Source organism: Dicentrarchus labrax, unplaced genomic scaffold (genome assembly GCF_905237075.1).
Source record: "Dicentrarchus labrax unplaced genomic scaffold, dlabrax2021, whole genome shotgun sequence".
NCBI classification, from domain to species: Eukaryota; Metazoa; Chordata; class Actinopteri; family Moronidae; genus Dicentrarchus; species Dicentrarchus labrax.
Window position 1 is genome coordinate 23,376,143 of NW_026136713.1, and position 24,252 is coordinate 23,400,394.

The following is a 24,252-nucleotide window of genomic DNA, read 5'->3' on the forward strand; positions in this document are numbered from 1 at the left end:
CACAGGAGAGGAGCTTGGTAACTGAAGGCTCTGGCTCCTGTTCTACTTTTAGAGACTATAGGAACCACAAGTAGCCCAGCATTCAGAGAACGTAGTGTTCTAGAGGGGTAATAGGGTACTATGAGCTCTTTAAGATATGAAGGGGCCTGACCATGAAGAGCTTTATAGGTGAGGAGGAGGATTTTAAATTCTATTCTACATTTTATAGGGAGCCAATGCAGAGAAGCTAGTACAGGAGAGATGTGATCTCTTGTTCTAGTTCCTGTCAGTACTCGTGCTGCAGCGTTCTGAATTAATTGGAGCGTTTTAATGGACTTATTGGGGCAATCTGATAATAAAGAGTTGCAGTAATCCAGCCTTGAAGTAACAAATGCATGGATTAGTTTTTCTGCATCTGTCTGTGATAGGATGTGTCTAATTTTTCTAATATTACGTAAATGAAAGAAGGCAGTCCTAGAGGTCTGCTTTATGTGGGAGTTAAATGATAAATCCTGATCAAAGATAACTCCAAGATTCCACCACAATCATGAACAATCATAAACAACCATAAACAATCTTAAACAATCATAAACAACCACAGACAATCACAAACAATCATAAACAATCATAAACAACAATAAACAATCATTAAACATGTTCATGTCACAGACCCACTATAGATTATTTGAAGATCATAAAGTCTTCATAGTTTTAGTTCTTCACATTTTACTGATCTTAAGTTGAACTTCCTAAAAGTATCAATGAATGTGATTAGCATATATAGATTAGTACAGCTATTGCACATCATATAAAAAGGTTATAAATTATAATTATGATTCATCGTTAAACAACAAGAACGTCTGTAGTTCCTTTATTCCACCCAATCAATCAATCAATCAATCAATCAATCAATATATTCAGTTATTTATATACAGGCACAGACACACAGGAAATCAATACAATTCAAATCAATACATATACTTTTATGATCAATTATTCATTATCAGTTGAATTAATTTTAATTAATCAATGAGTCCATTGAGATAAGATAAGAGGTTTTATTTGTCACATGCACAGTCATACATAATACATTGCACAGTGAAATGCATTCTTTGTACTTGCAGCCAGTAGTAAAAAAAAAAAAATACTACTACAATAAAACAGTAGTGATTGCACATAACACACAAGGTAAACAATATAAGTGTAAATATAAAACTAAGAAAAAATCAAATTAAATATAGACTGTAATATAACATATAAAATAGAGACTGTAGACTCCTGTTCTGATGGTCCCCTCTGCAGTTAGTAGCTGTAATTAAGCCCCTTCTTAAAAAGTCCACTCTTGACCCAGGGGTTTTAGCCAACTATAGACCGATTTCTAACCTCCCCTTCCTCTCTAAGATTCTGGAGAAAGTAGTCGCCAAAGAGTTGTGTGACTTTCTACATAACAATAGTTTATTTGAGGATTTTCAGTCAGGATTTAGAGTTCATCATAGCACAGAGACAGCTCTGGTTAAAGTTAATAATGACCTTCTGACTGCTTCTGACAATGGACTTGTCTCTGTACTTGTATTATTAGATCTTAGTGCTGCATTTGACACCATTGACCATGATATTCTTTTACAGAGACTTGAGCATCAAATTGGCATTAAAGGAACCGCACTAAGCTGGTTTAAGTCATACTTATCAGATCGTTCTCAGTTTGTACATGTTAACGATGAATCCTCCATAAATACTAAAGTTAGTCATGGAGTTCCACAAGGTTCTGTACTTGGACCAATACTATTTACTTTATATATGCTCCCTTTAGGCAACATTATTAGGAATCACTCCATTAACTTTCACTGTTATGCAGATGATACGCAGTTATATCTATCAATCAAGCCCGATGAAATTAATCAATTATCTAAATTACAAGCATGTCTTAATGACATAAAATCCTGGATGAGCTGCAATTTTCTGATGTTAAACTCAGCAAAAAATGAAATTCTCGTACTTGGCCCCAAAAACCTTAGAGACTCATTGTCTAAAGATATAGTCACTCTAGATGGCATTACCTTGGCCTCTAGCACCACTGTCAGGAATCTTGGAGTTATCTTTGATCAGGATTTGTCATTTAACTCCCACATAAAGCAGACCTCTAGGACTGCCTTCTTTCATTTACGTAATATTACAAAAATTAGACACATCCTATCACAGACAGATGCAGAAAAACTAATCCATGCATTTGTTACTTCAAGGCTGGATTACTGCAACTCTTTATTATCAGGTTGCCCCAATAAGTCCATTAAAACGCTCCAATTAATTCAGAACGCTGCAGCACGAGTACTGACAGGAACTAGAAAAAGAGATCACATCTCTCCTGTACTAGCTTCTCTGCATTGGCTCCCTATAAAATGTAGAATAGAATTTAAAATCCTCCTCCTCACCTATAAAGCTCTTCATGGTCAGATCATCATCATCATCAGTCACTAATATTAGTGTAGTTGTGGCTGTTTGTGTCCTTCCTTCTCTCTTTACCCCTGTAATAAATATAAATAATAAATATAAATAATAATAATAGATTTAATTAAACTGTAAAAACTTAACTCCAGTTTGGTCTCTTTTATTTATGACAACACAAAGGGCAACAGTGATCAGTATTGATCAATATTCAGTGCTGATCAATATTCAGTTTATTGTTAGATGTGATCAAGTTTATGTTTTATAATAAGACTGTTTATCATTTATTGATTGATTGTGTGTAAATTAACTCAATAATTGATTATCATCAGTCCAGTAATAAAGTTTGCATTTACATCTTTTGACCACACGGGGGCGTTTGTGCTTCACTTCCACACCAATCAATATATTTATTAATGGATTACACAGAGACTGATGATGGTGACAGGTTGTTCAGAGGGTTGGTAATCAATCAGTCTGATCGATCAGATGAACTGAAATCAGTGTTTGAACTCTGAGCACTGACTCAATCATGGCTGATCAAACACTGTGCGTGTGTGTGTGTGTGTGTGTGGGCGGTCACCCCGGAAGTGAGGCGTCTGCCTTCAAAATAAAAGCTCAATACGTGGTGGTGCGGCTGAGATAAGTAACGAGTTAAATATGAAGTTAATTATGTTTTATGTTCATGTTTTTATCCACTCCAATCAATCAATACATACAGTTATTGATATGCATACATATACACACACAGGAAATAAAATAATATCAATGAAAATATTTTTGTGATCAAAATACAATCATTCATTCATCGATACTAACATAATTGATGAATGAGTGCACAGACAGAATAATTAATCTAAAGCTAGAAAAGGACACACGTGCATGACTGAACCCAAGTTATAAAATAATGATTATAAAAAATACAGCCTAAATAAACAAAAAAGTTAACAAGGACAACAACTTACAATGGTAAGTCAAAAAAAATTATCCGTTTTCATGACCTTTTTTTTATAATAATAATAATAATAATAATAATAATAATAATACATGTAAAATTGTTTTTAATAAGTTCTAATTAAACTTCCTCGTCCGGTTAATTCAACTTCACATTAAAGGTTTTATTTTGAAATGAAACGGAAATGCAACGGATCTGTTCGTCAGCTTGTCATTTGGTGCCCTCTGGAGCAGCGGGGAAACTTTGTCGAGTTTCTCCGTCACTTTTATATCGTTTGAGGTCGGAAACAGTAAATTTAATGAACATTTATTGAACCTGAATTCTTTCATATTTTATAAAGTATATTTCTGAGCTGCGGGGCGACTTTCCATCTTTAAACCAGACGTTTTTGTAAAGGACCACAGTTCCTGCGCTGCTAACAGTTAGCGGTAACTGTAACTGTAACGTCACTTTTAACGTGAACGGACGGAAAGCTAATGTAGCTAACTGCTAACCGACTGGGACAGAGCGGAAACTTTTCCCCGGACTCTGAGCTCTGATTCGGCCCTTTTCTGTCAGCTTTCAGGGTGATTCTGAGTCCAGAAGTTGTAACGTTTGAAGAGAAGTTTACGGAACATGGAGCCCGACAGCAGCAGCAGCTAACTGGGAGCAGTCATACTTCCGCTCTCCGGTAGTGCCCTCCGGTAGTGCTCTCCGGTAGTGCTCTCCGGTAGTGCCCTCCGGTAGTGCTCTCCAGCGGCTGTCTCACTCACATTGCTGGAGGATGGCGGCAGACTCCACCGTTAACTTCAACCTCCTCCACCGGACCTGTAAGCTGGTGGTGCTGCTCTGCTTCCTGCACATCTCCGTCACCGTCGTCTTCTACGTCCGCTCCCTGGACATCCGGTTCGCCTTCGTCCAGAACCAGCAGTCCCACAGCAATGTGACCCAGCCGAACCAGGTCCGACAGTTCTCCTCCTCAACCGGAGCCAAGGAGGTCCAGCGGGAGGAGCAGAGAGATGAGCAGAAGCCTCCGGAGGAGAGGAGGGTCGAAGAGCCGCAGAAGAAGCTGCAGAAATGTCCTGAAACATCTCCTCTGCTGGGTAGGACCTGATTTCAGCTGTCTGCACATCTGTATACACAGTACAACAGCCAGCTGTCAGTAATTATATATCTATAGTCAATTAATACATCAATATCTGATCTATAATCAATTAATGCATCAATATCTGATCTACAGTCAAGTAATGCATCAATATCTGATCTATAATCAATTAATACATCAATATCTGATCTGAAGATATTAATTGTTGCATGTAGCAGTGTTTTCTGTTTAAATGCACTTAATCAGTTATGTTCTGTAATCAGTTGGTTTATTCTTTCTGTCTCTCCTGTCAGTATTACTCTATTAATCATAATGAACAACGATAATGAACACAGATAATGAACACAGATAATGAACATGATAATGAACGATAATGAACACAGATAATGAACATGATAATGAACGATTATGAACACAGATAATGAACGATAATGAACACAGATAATGAACATGATAATGAACGATTATGAACGATAATGAACACAGATAATGAACATGATAATGAACGATTATGAACGATAATGAACACAGATAATGAACGATAATGAACACAGATAATGAACATGATAATGAACGATTATGAACGATAATGAACACAGATAATGAACACAGATAATGAACGATAATGAACACGATAATGAACACAGATAATGAACGATATGTACGATAATGAACAATAATGAACACAGATAATGAACATGATAATGAACGATAATGAACATGATACTAAACGATAATGAACACAGATAATGAACACAGATAATGAACACAGATAATGAACATGACAATGAACGATAATGAACACAGATAATGAACAATAATGAACATGACAATGAACGATAATGAACACAGATAATGAACAAAGATAATGAACAATAATGAACATGATAATGAATGATAATGAACACAGATAATGAACATGATAATGAACGATAATGAACACAGATAATGAACATGATAATGAACACAGATAATGAACGATAATGAACACAGATAATGAACACAGATAATGAACGATAATGAACACAGATAATGAACACAGATAATGAACGATAATGAACACAGATAATGAACAATAATGAACGATAATGAACACAGATAATGAACATAATGAACGATAATGAACACAGATAATGAACGATATGTACGATAATGAACAATAATGAACACAGATAATGAACATGAAAATGAACGATAATGAACATGATACTAAACGATAATGAACACAGATAATGAACATGATAATGAACATGATAATGAACGATAATAAACACAGATAATGAACAACGATAATGAACAATAATGAACATGATAATGAACAATAATGAACGATAATGAACACAGATAATGAACATGATAATGAACACAGATAATGAACATGATAATGAACACAGATAATGAACATGATAATGAACACAGATAACGAACGATAATGAACACAGATAATGAACACAGATAATGAACGATAATGAACACAGATAATGAACAACGATAATGAATGATAATGAACACAGATAATGAACATGATAATGAACATGATAATGAACGATAATGAACACAGATAATGAACAACAATAATGAACAATGATAATGAACACAGATAATGAACGATAATGAACAATGATAATGAACAATAATGAACAATGATAATGAACACAGATAATGAACGATAATGAACAATGATAATGAACAATAATGAACAATGATAATGAACACAGATAATGAACGATAATGAACAATGATAATGAACAATAATGAACAATGATAATGAACACAGATAATGAACGATAATGAACAATGATAATGAAGGATAAAGAGCAACGATAATGAACAACGATAATGAACACAGATAATGAACAACGATAATGAACGATAATGTACAATTATAATGAACACAGATAATAACAATAATGAACGATAATGAACACAGATAATAACAACAATAATGAACAATGATAATGAACACAGATAACATCAATAATGAACAATGATAATGAACACAGATAATAACAACAATAATGAACAATGATAATGAACACAGATAATGAACGATAATGAACAAAGATAATGAACAACAATAATGAATAAAGATAATGAACAACAATAATGAACAAAGATAATGAACACAGATAATGAACGATAAGGAACAACGATAATGAACAAAAATGAACGTGATAATGAACACAGATAATTAACGCTAATGAACAACAATAATGAGGAATAATGAACATGATAATGAATGTTAATGAACACAGATAATGAACAACGATAATGAACACAGATAATGAACAACGGTAATGAACACAGATAATGAACAACGATAATGAACACAGATAATGAACGATAATGAACAACAATAATGAACATGATAATGAATGATAATGTACACAGATAATGAACAATGATAATGAGCAATAATGAACAACGATAATGAACACAGATAATGAACAACAATAATGAACAACGATAATGAACAATAAGCAGGAAATGTTCAGTTTCCATTGGCAGTAACTTACTGACACAGAGACCAAAGATCTGGACTCAGACACCAGAGGTCTGGACTCAGACACCAGAGGTCTGGACTCTAAGAACAGACCTGGACTCATGATGTGGTTTGTGGAGTTCAGTGAGCTGAGCTGACCTGTGAGGAGGAGGATGAGGATGAAGATGTGTGTAACTTTGATGATCACAGATGTTTGTTTTTGGGTGTAATGGAGTCCATGTTTCCTCAGCTGTGACCCCCCGAACCCTCCAGCTCAGTCTGGTCTCAGAACCACATCAGGTCTGGCTCTCATTGACAGTTTGATCCAGACAGATTGTATTGGATCTCTGATCCACAGCACTCTTGTATCAGACTGTAAGTAGCTCTCTAGCAGCTCTACATTGTTTGTATTTAAGAGTCTGTGTCTGTAGAGGACAAAGGAAGATAAAGAGCCTCAATAAACCACCGACAGATACCTCAGGAGGAGAGTCAGTCATGTTCCACACAATATGCAGTTTATTGATAAGGTATCAGCTTCCTAATGAAGAGGTGTAGCTCTGAAGAGGTGACCTTTACTGATCATTCAAACACTGATTGTGAATCACAATATCCGTTAAAATAGTCCCAATATGATGTCTGTACTGTTTCATATAGTTTCTACAGGTAAATATGTTTAAATCTTTATGAAACATTCTAATTAAATGAATTATTTTTATGTGTGTAGTACGATCCCTTATACACTGGGATACACAATATGGATTTTATTTCAGCCAATACAATAACTGATAATTACCTGCTCTAATGGCCCCGATAATATAACCGATAATTACCTGCTCTAACGGCCCATATCGATAATATAACTGATAATTTCACATTTTTGTGTTTCAGAAAGTTTAAACCTGTAGTTTTTACACACCAGAGGGTATGGAAGTCTATCAAAGATGGCTGATTTTAATATTCAATAACTCTGATCCAAACAAATCACAGTGACAGCACTATTGTAAACAACAATAACAACAACAACAACAACAACAGTTCTAACTCTTCAGATGTTTGTCCATTGTTTCTAGTAAAGTTAAAGTCTATCAATCGTTGAGCATAAGAATTCAAAATAAATGATTATTAATATCAACCGATGATTGATCTGTCCTGATAATTATTTTGGATCTCTACTTATACAACCTTATATAATGATAAATATATTCCCAGACAAATGAACTTATTATCGACATGAATAGGCAAAGGTGGCAAAGTCCACCTTTATTGGTCACATACCTCAGTGTAATACCTTAATAGTAAACCAATAAATCCTGCCAGAACTCCTCACTGTTTGTTTTTTTACATTTGTGTCTGGAGGTGTAAAAAGAATGAAATAATGAATAAACGGCTGTAGATCCTCCGTCTGTCTCACTGACAAACTGACACGTCATCAGACTGAAGTCCAGTGGACTTTAGAGTGGACCCTGAATGCACCACACGTGCTCAGAGGATGGTCACAGGACTGGATGCGTTGTGGTTTTCAGTGCAGCTGTAGTTGAGGTTCCTTTCGGTGTGAGCAGACGTGTTGTTGTGGATGTGGACAGTTTGTCCCAGCCTCTGTAAACTCTGGAGCGTCTGTGTGTTAATGAGCTGCCTCTCTCTGAACCAACATATTTGTCTGATTACACAGTGCTGACGTTTGGGAAAAAGTTTCCTCAATCCTCTTCCTGCAATAGAAAACTCTTTAGAGCGGGAAACTGAATACAAGTAATATCTTTTGGTGTATCTGAGCCTGCACTTATCGATCGCTATCAGGAGACTGATCGGTTGTTTACTGTGCAGATTGATCTTCCTCAGGCTGTAATTCAGCCCCTGTTAGGACTGTGGGGGGGGGATTTGTACTTTTACTGGATGGATCTGAATACTTCCTCCACAGCCTCACTGCGTCCTTCCCCTTTAAGACAGGTAGAGTGGGTACTGTTAGCTAGTTAGCTGCTAGCAGTTTGACCTGCAGCTTCCAGCTCTGAAACGTATCTGTGAGACCTCCACTTTTATTAGAATTTATTTGAACACAGGACAGATTGACTGTGGGCGGTTCATGTTAGAGGAAGAGTTATGACACATCTAATTTGAGCTGATTTTGTCCTTTCTGTCTGCAGTTATAATCAGTGTATAGATACAGTGTATAGTGTATAGATACAGTGTATAGATACCATGTATAGATACAGTGTATAGTGTATAGATACAGTGTACAGATAAAGTGTATAGATACAGTGTATAGTGTATAGATACAGTGTATAGATACCATGTATAGATACAGTGTATAGTGTATAGATACAGTGTACAGATAAAGTGTATAGATACAGTGTACAGTGTATAGATAGTGTATAGATACAGTGTATAGTGTATAAATATAGTGTATAGATACAGTGTACAGTCTATAGATACATTGTACAGATACAGTGTACAGTGTATAGATACAGTGTTTATACTCTACAGTTATAAACATTGTATGTGTCTACTGTATCCTCAGTGGGTCCTCTGCGAGTGGAGTTTAACACTCCGGTGAGTCTGGAGCAGATCAAGAAGGACAACCCAAACCTGCAGTCGGGTGGACGCTACAGACCAAAAGACTGCGAGGCGCTGCAGAAGGTCGCCATCATTATCCCCTTCCGCAACCGGGACGAACACCTCAAGTACTGGCTGTACTACCTGCACCCCATCCTGCAGAGGCAGCAGCTGGACTACGGAGTCTATGTCATCAACCAGGTACGCTGTGAGCTCATCAGACTGCAGCTGTCTGAGGGAAGTACAAGATTTTAAATTGTGTCTCTTTAAATTAGACCTACAATGTGTGAACGTATAACCAGTTTTAGCATTCGTGCTAACAGTTGAAGCGTTGGTGTCAACATCCAACGTGTAAAACGTATAAAACTACACAAACATGGATGCCTCAGGTACCTGTGTAACCACGCACCTGTGGCGGTCACACCTGACGCAGGTTCTTTAGGAAGTGACAGAAGATTATGAGGGGTGTGTCATTGAAAAGGTCCTGGAAAGACTTGGAAAGTCCTGGAACATCCTTTGTTGGAGTGAAATACTAAATCTCTTCAAACACTCTCAGAGAGTGAGTGTTTACTGAGAGTGTGTGACGTCCACGTCTTATCAAAACCACTGCTGCAGTTGGTTTGTTTGCTCAGTGTGTCACTCGCATTCTTGAGTTTCATCATTGTGGGATCCTGGTGGACAGGAACAGCCTATTACTCAATACTGACAGTACAGACAGGAGAGTACAGACAGTACTACAGGAGAGTACAGACAGTACTGAGTACAGACAGACAGTACTACAAGAGAGTACAGACAGTACTGAGTACAGACAGACAGTACTGCAGGAGAGTACAGACAGTACTACAGTGAAAGCTGCTATAAATAAGTCTAAGCTGAAAAAAGCAGTAGGTGTGGAAGATATCCCAAATGAAGTGTTAACGTCACCTCCTCTTTAAACATGCTTTTCTGTTTGTTTAGGTTTTGTTTTAAACACGGTATTGTTCCTTCCGTGTGGTATGTCTATTATCAAACCTATCCCAAAGTCATCTATGAATGACCCTAGGATACCACTCAATCACAGGGGAATCAGCCTTCTTAGCACAGTGTATAAATTGTATAGTAGTATTTTGAATGCTAGGCTGATCGAGTATCTGGAAACAGAGGAATATTTAGTTGATGAACAGAATGGGTTCAGAAGGAGTCGAGCCTGCATTGATCATATTCATACAATTTCAACAATTGTCAGGACAAGAATTGCAGAAAATAAATCTACTCTTGTATGTTTTGTGGATTTCCAAAAGGCTTTTGATTGGGTAAATAGAGATCTGCTTGCCTTAAAACTTTTAAAAGGAGGTGTGGATGGTAAATTCTATCAAGCTCTAAAGTCACTGTATAGTTCCTCAGTTGCATGTTTTCAGGTAAATGATCTTCAAACTGACTGGTTTAAAACCCCCTTTGGTGTTAAACAGGGTGATGTCCTGTCCCCTAGTTTGTTTTCTCTTTATATAAATGACCTGGCTTTTGAAATCAAGAATGCTAATTTAGGTATACATTTGAATGATTTAACTGTGGGTATTTTGTTGTACGCGGATGATATTGTTCTACTGGCTGAATCGGAGGATGATTTACAGAATATGTTAAACTTAGTACAGACCTGGTGTTGCAGATGGAGGCTGTCCATAAATCAGAGTTAAACACAGATAATTCATTTTAGAAAAAAAGGTGTCCCAAGAAGTGAGAAAATCTTTACTTTTTCTGATATGCCAATAAAATACATCTGTTTATAAATATTTAGGATTTCCACTTGATGAATTTATGAATTTTGAAAATGGAATTAAACTCCTGGCTGATTCAGCTGGCAGAGCTTTGGGTTCCGTTGTTAACAAGTTAAAAATATGTAAAGACCTTGGTTATTCTACTTACTCTCAATTGTATGATGCATGTGTTTCTCCCATTGTGAATTATGCTGCTGGGGTATGGGGATTTAAAGAAAGAAGGATTTCAGATGCTGTACAAAACAGAGCTATACGTTGTTTTCTGGGTATTTATAAATATGTTCCCTCTTTGGCTGCTCAGGGTGACATGGGCTGGATTCCTGGTACAATACGGAGAAAGTGTGATATGATAAGACTGTTGAATTGTTTTATTAATATGTCAGATGACAGAATCAATAAGAAAGTTTTCCTTTGGAGTAAAGTCCAGAACTCTCCATGGGCCGCAGAGATTCATGCTGTCTTTGAAGAAGCCGATTGTCAGTATATCTATAAAAATAATTTATCATGCAGCATAAACAAAATTAGAAAAAAGTGACTTGTCGGGTTCAATGAAAAATGGTTAAATGATATAATGTTAAAACCGAAATTACGGACATATGTCCAAATCAAGCATAATTATGAAACAGAATTATATGTTAAAACAAATTTACCAAGAAATCAGAGATCCTTGATTGCCCAATTAAGAATGGGAATCCTTCCCCTGGCACTTGAGGTCGGCAGATTTAAAAATATCCCAGAGGAACAGAGACTTTGTGAACTTTGTGAGAATGAATCTCATTTTCTTTTATACTGTCCCTTCTATGATGAACTAGACTTTACTGTTGTAAATGAACTGTTTGCTCAAAACCCTGAAATATTTTGGAGTAATGATGATGTCAGGATGGAATGTTAGTTTACCTTTAATGTTTATAAGTTAGCCTCTTTTGTTACTAAAGCCTGGATTAAACTTCAGAATGGTTTATATCGTTAATGTTATATTATTATTATTATATATTATTTATTATATTATTAGTATTGTTTAGCATCTACTTTTGGGTTTTGGTCTGTCTATATTTTATAATGGTGTCTTGTAAGCCCTTGTGGGCTGGGCATGCTAATGCATGACACAATAATAATAAAAAAATTCTAAATTCATTCACAACAGGAGAGTACAGACAGTACTACAGGAGAGTACAGACAGTACTGAGTACAGACAGACAGAGTACTTCAGGAGAGTACAGACAGACAGTACTGCAGGAGAGTACAGACAGTACTACAGGAGAGTACAGACAGACAGTACTACAGGAGAGTACAGAGAGTACAGACAGTGCTACAGGAGAGTACAGTACTCTAGCAGTGAGTCATATTGTCTAACTCCTTTCTTCTCTTTGGAGGTGTCAGCTGTCTCCATCTTTGTTGTGCTGTCACCATGGTTAGTAGGGTTGTAAAGATTTACTGACATGAGTCAGAAGTCAGTTTTGACGTTATAGATGCGACTACATCGGTTACAGGCTGTTTACTTGTTGACACGGAGTCTGTGTGAGGGAGGAGAATCCATTCAGAGTTTGTCCATCCACAGGAACAGCTGTTAATGAGGAACAGTTGTTAATGAGGAACAGCTGTTAATGAGGAACAGCTGTTAATGAGGAACAGTTGTGAATGAGGAACAGCTGTGAATGAGGAACAGCTGTTAATGAGGAACATCTGTTAATGAGGAACAGCTGTTAATGAGGAACATCTGTTAATGAGGAACAGTTGTTAATGATCTCTCCGGGAACCATCACCTTATCACGGTGGAGAGGTTTGGGTGCTTCTATGAACCTGAGAGCTGTGTTGTCGGGAGCAACATGCTCCTGGTAGGGTCTCCCAAGGCAAAGTGGTCTCAGGTGAGGGGCCAGACTAAGAATGGTTCACAGACCACTATGGAAAAGCATGGAAGATGTAAAGAGACCCGGCCCGGAGGAAGCCCGGGGCCCCCATCTGGAGCCAGGCCTACGTTTGAGTTCACCCCGGTGGACGAGAGGGTCGCCTCCCTACGCCTATGATTTGTGGGGGGTGGAACTATGACTGTTGTTTGTGCTTATGCACCAAACAGCAGTGCAGAATATTTGGCCTTCTTGGGGACCCTGAATGAAGTCCTGTATAGGGCTCCAGTAGGGGACTCCATCATTCTCCTGGGAGACTTTAACGCACATGTGGGCAATGATGGAGATACTTGGAGGGGCGTGATTGGGAGGAACGGCCTCCCCGATTTGAACCAGAGTGGTGTTTTGTTGCTGGACTTCTGTGCTAGTCATGGGTTGTCCATAACGAACACCATGTTCAGACATAGGGATGCTCATAAGTGTACGTGGTACCAGAGCACCCTAGGCCAAAGGTCTATGATCGATTTTGTGATCGTATCATCAGACCTGAGGCCGCATGTATTGGACACTCGGGTAAAGAGAGGGGCGGAGCTGTCAACTGATCACCATCTGGTGGTGAGTTGGGTTAGGTGGCGGGGGAAGCCACTGGACAGACCTGGTAAACCCAAACATGTAGTATGGGTGAACTGGGAACATCTGGAGAAGGCCCCTGTCCGAGAGACCTTCAACTCCCACCTCCGGCAGAGCTTCTCTTACATTCCTGTGGAGGCGGGGGACATTGAACCGGAGTGGTTGATGTTCAAAGCTTCTATTGCTGAAGCTGCGGCTGTGAGATGTGGTCTTAAGGTCTTGGGTGCCTCAAGGGGCGGTAACCCTCAAACACGGTGGTGGACACTGGTGGTCAGGGAAGCCGTCCAACTGAAGAAGGAGGCCTTCCGGGATATGTTATCCCGGGGGACTCCTGAGGCAGTTGCAGGGTACCGGCAGGCCCGAAGGACTGCAGCCGCAGCTGTCAGGGAAGTAAAACAGTGGGTGTGGGAGGAGTTCGGAGAAGTCATGGAGAAGGACTTTCAGACGGCACCCAGGCGCTTCTGGAAAACCGTCCGACACCTCAGGAGGGGAAAGCGGGGAAACATTCAAGCTGTGTACAGTGGGGATGGGACACTGCTGACCTCAACTGAGGAGGTAATTGGGCAGTGGAAGGAACACTTTGGGGAACTCCTGAACCCGACTAGACCAACAAACCCACCCTCTGTGATAGAGGCAGGGCTGGAGTGTGATGGGGGATCTACATCAATTTCCCTGCAGGAAGTCACTGAGGTAATCAAACAACTCCACAGTGGCAAAGCCCCGGGGATTGATGAGATTCATCCATCAATGCTGAAGGCTCTGGGTGTTGAGGGGCTGTCTTGGCTGACACACCTTTTCAACATTGCGTGGAAGTCAGGGACAGCGCTGAAGGAGTGGCGGACTGGGGTGGTGGTTCCCCTATTTAAAAAGGGGGACCCGAGGGTGTTCAAATTACAGAGGTATCACACTACTCAGCCTCCCTGGGAAAGTTTACTCTAAGGTGCTGGGAAGGAGGGTCCGGACGATTGTCGAACCTCTGATTGAAGAAGAACAGTGCAGGTTTCGTCCTGGTTGTGGAACAACAGACCAACTCTTTACTCTCTCAGGTGTCCTGGAAGGGGCCTGGGAGTATGCCCATCCAGTCTACATGTGCTTTGTGGATTTGGAGAAGGCATATGACCGGGTTCCCCAGGATATCCTGTGGGAAGTGCTGCGGGAGTATGGGGTGAGGGGGCCACTTCTCAGGACCATCCAAGCCCTGTATTTCCAAAGTGAGAGTTGTGTCCGGATTCTTGGTCGTAAGTCGGACTTGTTTCCAGTGGGTGTTGGCCTCCGCCAGGGCTGCGCTTTGTCACCAATCCTGTTTGTGACTTTCATGGACAGAATATCGAGGCATAGTTGTGGGGGGTAGGGGTTGCAGTTTGGTGGGCTGAGGATTGTGTCGTTGCTTTTTGCGGATGATGTGGTCCTGATGGCATCATCGGCCTGTGACCTTCAGCACTCACTGGATCGGTTCGCGGGTCGTGACCGAAAGAACGAGATCCCGGGTACAAGCGGCCGAAATGGGTTTCCTCAGGAGGGTGGCCGGCGTCTCCCTTAGGGATTGGGTGAGAAGCTCGGACATCCGCAAGGGACTCGGGCATCTGATGAGGATGCCTCCAAGGCGCCTCCCGAGGGAGGTGTTCCTGGCACGTCAAGGTGGGAGCAGGCCACGGGGCAGACCGAGGACCAAGTGGAGAGATTATATCTCAACACTGGCCTGGGAACGCCCCGGGATCCCCCAGTCAGAGTTGGCCAATGTGGCCAGGGAAAGGGAAGTTTGGGGTCCTCTGCTGAACTTGCTACCCCCTCGACCCGACCCCTGATAAGCGGATGAAGATGAATGATGAATGAATCTGTTAATGAGGAACATCTGTTAATGAGGAACAGTTATTAATGAGGAACAGCTGTTAATGAGGAACATCTGTTAATGAGGAACAGTTATTAATGAGGAACAGTTATTAATGAGGAACATCTGTTAATGAGGAACATCTGTTAATGAGGAACAGCTGTTAATGAGGAACAGCTGTTAATGAGGAACATCTGTTAATGAGGAACAGCTGTTAATGAGGAACAGCTGTTAATGAGGAACATCTGTTAATGAGGAACAGCTGTTAATGAGGAACAGTTATTAATGAGGAACAGTTATTAATGAGGAACAGTTATTAATGAGCAACAGCTGTTAATGAGGAACATCTGTTCATGAGGAACAGCTGTTAATGAGGAACAGCTGTTAATGAGGAACATCTGTTAATGAGGAACATCTGTTAATGAGGAACAGCTATTAATGAGGAACAGTTGTTAATGAGGAACAGTTGTTAATGAGGAACATCTGTTAATGAGGAACATCTGTTAATGAGGAACAGTTGTTAATGAGGAACATCTGTTAATGAGGAACAGTTATTAATGAGGAACATCTGTTAATGAGGAACAGTTATTAATGAGGAACAGCTGTTAAAGAGGAACATCTGGCAGTAGCTTCACAGTGACTGAAAATGTGCTGAATGATTGTATGCAAATAGTTATGTTTCTAAAGCCTCACTGTCAAACTTGTTAGCTCTCAGTGTCGTAGCGTAACGTTAGATCTCAGCGTCGTAGCGTAACGTTAGCTCTCAGCTTCGTAGCGTAGCGTAGCGTTAGCTCTCAGTGTCGTAGCGTAACGTTAGCTCTCAGCGTCGTAGCGTAACGTTAGCTCTCAGCTTCGTAGCGTAACGTAACGTTAGCTCTCAGCGTCGTAGCGTAACGTTAGCTCTCAGTGTCGTAGCGTAACGTTAGCTCTCAGTGTCGTAGCGTAACGTTAGCTCTCAGCGTCGTAGCGTAACGTTAGCTCTCAGTGTCGTAGGACATAAGACAGAAGCTCAGCATTTAAACTGGTTGTTCGCTCGTCCAGTAACACCAGTGAGTCTTTAGTGAAGGTTGCAATGTGTTCACACTGTTTACTGTTTGTTGACAGATTGTTTGTTTACTGTTTGCTGACAGAGTGTTTGTTTACTGTTTGTTGACAGAATGTTTGTTTACTGTTTGCTGACAGATTGTTTGTTTACTGTTTGCTGACAGAGTGTTTGTTTACTGTTTGTTGACAGAGTGTTTGTTTACTGTTTGTTGACAGAGTGTTTGTTTACTGTTTGTTGACAGAGTGTTTGTTTACTGTTTGCTGACAGATTGTTTGTTTACTGTTTGTTGACAGAGTGTTTGTTTACTGTTTGCTGACAGAGTGTTTGTTTACTGTTTGCTGACAGAGTGTTTGTTTACTGTTTGCTGACAGAGTGTTTGTTTACTGTTTGTTGACAGATTGACGGTCTGTGATTTCTAACAATGTGTTCACTCTGACTCTAACATCAGGTCTTCTGTTTGTGACTCACAGTTGTTCTTTTCTCTCTTGTCTGTGTCCTTCCTCTTCCTCTTCCTCCTCCTCCTCTTTCTCTTCCTCCTCCTCCTCCTCGTCTTTTTCCTCCTCCTCCTCTTCCTCCTCCTCCTTCATTGTTTTCTCCTCACCTGCCTCCCTCGCTCACACCGCCTCCCCTTTCCTCCGCCCTCCCTCTGCATGTCAGGCATTTCTGACCAATGGCTGCGGTTGCTGGAGACGTTGAGCCCCGCCCCCTGCTGGGTCTCGGCCAATAGCAGCTCAGAGGGGGCTTCACTGGTAATACAGGCTACTTCCTTCTTTTCTGTCTGTTTCTACTTTTGTGTCTTTGTACCAAACTGAACTTCATGTCTTTACTAACCTTTTATTTCCTGTCTGAATACTGTTCTTATCTTTTTATCTTTAATATTCAAACTCAACCAAATGTTCTTCTTATTCTTCTTCCTCTAAACATGGGCGTGGCACATGGCTCAACAGCGCCCCCTAACTGGTTTCACTGACAGGCGTCAAAATCCGTCCAGATGCACAAAAAGGCTGCGTTTCATTAGTCGTTCACTTGCCCTCGTTCACTTTCCCTCTGTGCAACGTATGCTGTTACGTCATACCAAGGGCTGAGGGTAAGTGAACGAGGGAAAGTGAACGAGGGGAAGTGAACGAGAGTAAGTGAACGAGAGTAAGAGAACGAGGGGAAGTGAACGAGAGTAAGTGAACGAGGGGAAGTGAACGAGAGTAAGTGAACGAGAGTAAGTGAACGAGGGGAAGTGAACGAGAGTAAGTGAACGAGGGGAAGTGAACGAGAGCAAGTGAACGAGAGCAAGTGAACGAGAGCAAGTGAACGAGGGGAAGTGAACGAGAGCAAGTGAACGAGGGGAAGTGAACGAGAGCAAGTGAACGAGAGTAAGTGAACGAGAGCAAGTGAACGAGGGGAAGTGAACGAGAGTAAGTGAACGAGGGGAAGTGAACGAGAGTAAGTGAACGAGGGGAAGTGAACGAGAGTAAGTGAACGAGAGTAAGTGAACGAGGGGAAGTGAACGAGAGTAAGTGAACGAGGGGAAGTGAACGAGAGTAAGTGAACGAGGGGAAGTGGACGAGAGTAAGTGGACGAGGGGAAGTGGACGAGGGGAAGTGAACGAGAGTAAGTGAACGAGGGGAAGTGAACGAGGGGAAGTGAACGAGGGGAAGTGAACGAGAGTAAGTGAACGAGAGTAAGTGAACGAGGGGAAGTGAACGAGGGGAAGTGAACGAGGGGAAGTGAACGAGGGGAAGTGAACGAGAGTAAGTGAACGAGGGGAAGTGAACGAGAGTAAGTGGACGAGGGGAAGTGGACGAGGGGAAGTGAACGAGGGGAAGTGAACGAGAGGAAGTGAACGAGGGGAAGTGAACGAGAGGAAGTGAACGAGAGGAAGTGAACGAGAGTAATTGAACGAGAGTAAGTGAACGAGAGTAAGTGAACGAGAGTAAGTGAACGAGGGGAAGTGAGCGAGTAGTGAAGTAAGTGAACGAGGGGAAGTGAACGAGAGTAAGTGAACGAGGGGAAGTGAACGAGGGAAGTGAACGAGAGTAAGTGAACGAGAAGGAACGAGGGAAGTGAACGAGAGGAAGTGGACGAGAGGAAGTGGACGAGGGGAAGTGAACGAGGGGAAGTGAACGAGAGTAAGTGAACGAGGGGAAGTGAACGAGGGGAAGTGGAACTACTAATGAAACGCAGCCACAGTCTCTTGGAGCAACAGGAAGTCGGCCATTTTGAATCTAGTTGTCGTTTGTGGTGAATTGCGCATGTTGTATTTGAACTCCTCCTCCTAGAGAACGGATCGCTGCTTACAGCTTTAATTAGACCCCGGTCCAGACCCCCCGGTCCAGACCCCGGTCCAGACCCCCCGGTCCAGACCCCGGTCCAGACTCCGGTCCAGTCCCCGGTCCAGACTCTGGTCCAGACTCAACCACATGATGATTACCAGCTGTGAAATGGCGTCAGTATGAAGGCTCTGTGTTGAGCTGTGTGTTAAACGTGTCGAGGCAGCCGCTGTGTCAGCCCTACAGGTAGTAAACAACCCTTCACACCTGAGAGCTCAATACAGGTTGGTTGCCTAGCAACCTGATTATCTGCGCCAAATGCCAGTGACACACCTGAGGAGGAATCCTCACCAGCCAGTCTCACCTTCCAACAGAAAACATCCTTTTATCACTGACACCTGATCACCTGTGTGTGTGACAGGAGACACTCAAACAATCCTCTGAGCAGTGAGACCTTCAGGGACCCTTTACCTCGACACAGAAACAGTTTTGTCAGACAGACATATTTTATTATCTGTGGAAACGAGCTGCTAGCTGCTAGCTGTTAGCTGACTGTGAGCAGCTCAGTGACTTCCTGCCCGCATTAGTTCCACGCACTGATTTTAAGATGTCTAACGAGGGCGTGTTTAACGGTTCCTCAGGACGGGGAAGAGATCTTCAACCGAGCCAAGCTGCTGAACGTGGGCTACACCGAGGCCCTGAAGGAGTACGACTACGAGTGCTTTGTCTTCAGCGACGTGGACCTGATCCCCATGGACGACCGCAACACCTACAGGTGCTTCAGTCAGCCCCGACACCTGTCCGTGTCCATGGACAAGTTCGGCTTCAGGTGAGACAGCACAGTCCAGTTCTACCGGTTATCAATCAGTGAGGTATCAGACATCATCAGACTGTTGTTATGTTATTGTAAATGAGGATTTACAGTTTAAATAAAGGTTTATATAAATGTGAAAACACCAACAAGGTAGCTCTGGTACGATTATTTAGAGTAAATTAAAAAGTAAGGTAATAAAATAAGGTAAATAATTCCAGGCTGAAGAGGCTTTCCTGTGTAACTTTTAAAATGTTTGTTTTCTGAATGGAGTTTGGTTGATCAGGGCTATGCTAAGTTAGCTCATTGTAAAGTAAAACTGACAGAATCACAGCAAACAGCGAGTAGAGCTGAGCTTTGAGTCATTGTGTCGTATGTCAGAGCTGCTGCTATAAACACTGTTTATTCCTGAAACTGTTTTATCTTCACTTTCCCCCCCACCCAGAGAAAAGGAAGACAGGAAGTTAGCATAACCCTGATCAACCAAACTCCATTCAGAAAACAAACATTTTAAAAGTAGTTTGCTCGTCGTCTCACAGACACAGCGACACTGAGTGTGTGAGATTAAACTGCTCTCCAGCTGCTGTACACAGTGGTGACCATGATGATGGTGGTGGTGGCTTCAGGTTCACTTCCTGCCATGAGAACATGTGTCTTATCAGACTGCTGACAGTGACACCACAGAGGAAGAGAAACACTGCCATCTGCTCGGCTCCTCACTTCCTGTTTCCTGTGTACACACACACACACACACACACACACACACTCACTATAATAGTTTGTCACTTCCTGTTGTTTGAAAGAGCCAGCAGTTAGCTTAGCATAAAGACTGAAAATGGGGAAACAGCTAGCGTGGTTGTGCCAGCATCTTTAGAGAATATACAGTAATTACAGAGTGAATGCAGATAAAGTACACATACTGTTAGTTAGACAGAAGAACACACAACTTTATCTGAATTTAAACTGCCACAGATATTCTATATATTATACTCAGGTTTCTATCAGCAGTGACTTCCTGTACAAACATCCAGTATCAACCAGAGTGTGAAGCAGCTGTTTGTCTTCTTCAGGGAACTGTTACACAGTCAGCCTTCATACACAACTCATATCCTCTTATCTCCTGTCTGTCTACATCTGTCTGTCTGCATCTGTCTGTTTGCAGGTTACCTTACAATCAGTACTTTGGGGGCGTGTCCTCGATGAGTAAAGAACAGTACCTGAAGATCAACGGCTTCCCCAACAACTACTGGGGCTGGGGGGGGGAGGACGACGACATCTACAACAGGTACTGACCATCAGCAATATACATAATAATACACTGTGTATACTATATATAGTGAATTACACTATAATATATATACTGTAATATACATAATAATACACTGTGTATACTATATATAGTGAATTACACTATAATATATATACTGTAATATACATAATAATACACTGTGTATACTATATATAGTGAATTATACTATAATATATATAATATATATACTATATAGAATATACTGTAATATACATAATAATACACTGTATATACTATATATAGTGTATTATACTATAATATATATAATATATATACTATATAGAAAATACTGTAATATACATAATAATACACTGTATATACTATATATACTATAATATATATAATATATATACTATATAGAAAATACTGTAATATACATAATAATACACTGTATATACTATATATACTATATAGAATATACTGTAATATACATAATAATACACTGTATATACTATATATAGTGTATTATACTATAATATATATATTATATATACTATATAGAAAATACTGTAATATACATAATAATACACTGTATATACTATATATACTATAATATATATACTATATAGAATATACTGTAATATACATAATAATACACTGTGTATACTATATATAGTGAATTATACTATAATATATATACTATATAGAATATACTGTAATATACATAATACACTGTATATACTATATATTCTATATATACTATATAGAAAATACTGTAATATACATAATAATACACTGTATATACTATATATAGTCTATATATACTATATAGAATATACTAATATACATAATATATAGACTATATATACTATATATAGTGTATTATACTATAATATATATAATATATATACTATATAGAATATACTGTAATATACATAATAATACACTGTATATACTATATATAGTGTATTATACTATAATATATATACTATATATACTATATAGAAAATACTGTAATATACATAATACACTGTGTATACTATATATTCTATATATACTATATATTCTATATACAGTATAATATATACTGTTCTCTCTATAATGGACCTCTGACCTCTGACCTTCCTCACAGGAACACAGTTCACTCCTCTTCCTCTGGTTCTGACTCCTCTTCCTCTACTTCCTCTGGTTCTGACTCCAATAGATCAATATTGTTTGTGATTGACTGATTGATAGATGTTATTTCATATTAACCCAGAATCCCTCAGCTCTGACCTTTGACCTGCTATTATTTTCAGGCTGGCGTCTAAAGGAATGTCGATCTCCAGACCGAGTGGAGAGACGGGAAAATGTCGAATGATCCGACACGACAGAGACAAAAAGAACGATCCCAACCCTCAGAGGTAAACACACGTTATTATTATTAGCATTGTTAATATTATTAATATTGATAATATTATTATTAATATTATTCATAGTATTATTATTCATATGATTATTATTATCACTAATATTATTATAACTAGTATTATTGTTAATATTATTATTAATATTATTAATACCGTTTTTATTCATATTATTATCATTAATAAAGATTAACATTATATTATCACTAATATTATTATTATTAATATCATTATTATTCATATTATTAGTATCATTAATATTATTATGATTAATACCAGTTTATTCATATTGTTATTAATATCATTATTAATATTAATACAATTAACATTGTTATTATTTATATTATTCATGTTATTATTACTATTATCATGATTACTATTATATCATTATCATTAATATCAATATTAGTCATATTAATACAATTATCATTATTAGTAATATTAATGAAATTATTATTATTATTAATAATACCCTGTCCCTGTGTTGCGTTCAGGTTTGATCGGATCGCTCACACGAGGGAAACGATGTACAAAGACGGGATCAACTCTCTGTCCTACCGCGTGGTCCGAGTGGACAAGTTGGACCTGTTCACGAAGATCACGGTGGACGTTGGGAAACCGTGAGGACGGGATCCGGATTGTACAAACCAAATGTGCCTTTGACACTTGAATCATTAAGTTCTGGTGCAGGTGGACCAGGTCCAAGTGGACCAGAACATGCTGGACTCAGACGGCTCTTCCTGCTGTTTCTTTGATTCTTCTCGTTTTTGCACAAACGGACGGCCGCCTCCGTCTGTCGGACCCCGCCGCTGCTGCACAATATTAATCAGAGACAATCTGCTGGGCCTCGTGGTCCGGGTTTTACTGGTGGGGGATTATGGGTAAAAAAAAATACAGGGTGGGTTTAGATCTGCTCTGATCTTGATCCTGGTTCTGTGCACTGATCTGGTTCTAAAAAGTCCAACATCAGAACAAGCTAAGAAGAAAAACTAAATTCAAACAACAAAACCAATTGGGATCAACTTCCTGTGACTTTTCACAATAAAAGCCTCCTGCTGGTTGTTTATGTCAGCAGAAAGAATTAAACTTTATTTTTATTCTTTAAAACTAATTTATTTATATGAGACTCTAGAGCAGCTGCAGCGGTCTGATGATCATCATAAAGTTTAATTTATTCATCTTTCATTCGTATATTCAGAATGAAAACATAAGATTCATTCAAACTAATCAAACTGTTTAATTACATCAGATAATCAATAAGATGTAATATGTCTCAGGAGGAAAGTAAAGACTGATCATTTCCACAATAATCGCCAATCATATTGCAGTAACATTATGTCTTAATTGTTTCCTGTGGCCCGAAACACAAAGCCCGTCACGGTGCCAGTTTCACTTCAGAACCAGATCTAAACACCAACCTCTGTGTGTGTGTGTGTGTGTGTGTGTGTGTGTGCGTGCGTGTGTGTTAATCCAATCAGCTGATCCCGATTGATCCTGATCAGCCTCGAACCAAAACCCCTCCATTGATTGTGTCTCCAGGCTCTCATCAGAGCTGCTGGTACCAAAGAGTTAATTTAATTATTGATCACCAATATCATTTATTATCAATTAGTGTGTGATGTTTTCTATCTTTATTAGTTGACAGGTTTGTTTGTTTCTCTGCAGACCAAAAATATTCTTTATTGTTGATGAACAAATCACCGTCAATGTGCCTTATAATGGGTGAACTGGTGTGAGAGAGGGTGAACCAGTGTAAGGGTGAACTGGTGGAGGGAACCAGACTGTAAATGAAAATATAAGAGCTGATCTGAAGTCTGTGTTTGTTGTTTGTTAGTTCACCAACGAGCTGCCGTCATTGTTTGAGATTATGCACGAGGGCTGTGATTGGCTAGGAATACCGGGGTGGGCCAATCGGAGGCTCAGGGGGGCAGG

General features: G+C 39.6%; 2 protein-coding genes and 1 long non-coding RNA gene across 8 annotated transcripts; 2 read left to right on the forward strand and 1 right to left on the reverse strand.

The window, feature by feature from the left end:
• The first annotated feature begins 3,570 nt into the window (after nucleotides 1-3,570).
• On the forward strand, nucleotides 3,571-24,132 carry b4galt1l (DP-Gal:betaGlcNAc beta 1,4- galactosyltransferase, polypeptide 1, like). The gene is made up of 6 exons (XM_051420093.1): nucleotides 3,571-4,458; nucleotides 9,455-9,690; nucleotides 19,496-19,683; nucleotides 20,828-20,950; nucleotides 22,213-22,317; nucleotides 22,815-24,132. Exons 1-6 carry the CDS (start codon nucleotides 4,140-4,142, stop codon nucleotides 22,942-22,944), a joined length of 1,101 nt encoding a protein of 366 aa, XP_051276053.1. The 5' UTR covers nucleotides 3,571-4,139; the 3' UTR covers nucleotides 22,945-24,132.
• Nucleotides 3,590-8,516, reverse strand: LOC127374687 (uncharacterized). Its single transcript, XR_007887168.1, has 2 exons — nucleotides 8,218-8,516; nucleotides 3,590-4,487 (listed from the first exon to the last, which is right to left on the reverse strand). It is a non-coding gene; the product is annotated as an uncharacterized LOC127374687 (long non-coding RNA).
• Nucleotides 9,697-19,524, forward strand: LOC127374553 (uncharacterized). Of its 6 annotated transcripts, none has more exons than XM_051420020.1 (2): nucleotides 9,697-18,517; nucleotides 18,644-19,524. In XM_051420020.1, exon 1 carries the CDS (start codon nucleotides 13,286-13,288, stop codon nucleotides 14,654-14,656), a length of 1,371 nt encoding a protein of 456 aa, XP_051275980.1. In that variant the 5' UTR covers nucleotides 9,697-13,285; the 3' UTR covers nucleotides 14,657-18,517; nucleotides 18,644-19,524. The 6 variants fall into 6 exon arrangements, with proteins under 6 accessions (XP_051275980.1, XP_051275981.1, XP_051275982.1 ...); XM_051420021.1 differs by having other exon boundaries at nucleotides 9,697-18,265; XM_051420022.1 differs by having other exon boundaries at nucleotides 9,697-18,251.
• Nucleotides 24,133-24,252: the final 120 nt, after the last annotated feature.

What these genes read in the sequence shown, in the direction of transcription:
- b4galt1l (XM_051420093.1), top strand. Translation starts at nt 4,140, where the DNA reads ATGGCGGCAGACTCCACCGTTAACTTCAACCTCCTCCACCGGACCTGT. An exon ending in GAGTCTATGTCATCAACCAG is followed by an intron (nt 9,691 to 19,495) that starts GTACGCTGTGAG and finishes ACGGTTCCTCAG; the next exon opens with GACGGGGAAGAGATCTTCAA. An exon ending in ATGGACAAGTTCGGCTTCAG is followed by an intron (nt 19,684 to 20,827) that starts GTGAGACAGCAC and finishes GTCTGTTTGCAG; the next exon opens with GTTACCTTACAATCAGTACT.
- LOC127374553 (XM_051420020.1), top strand. Translation starts at nt 13,286, where the DNA reads ATGACTGTTGTTTGTGCTTATGCACCAAACAGCAGTGCAGAATATTTG.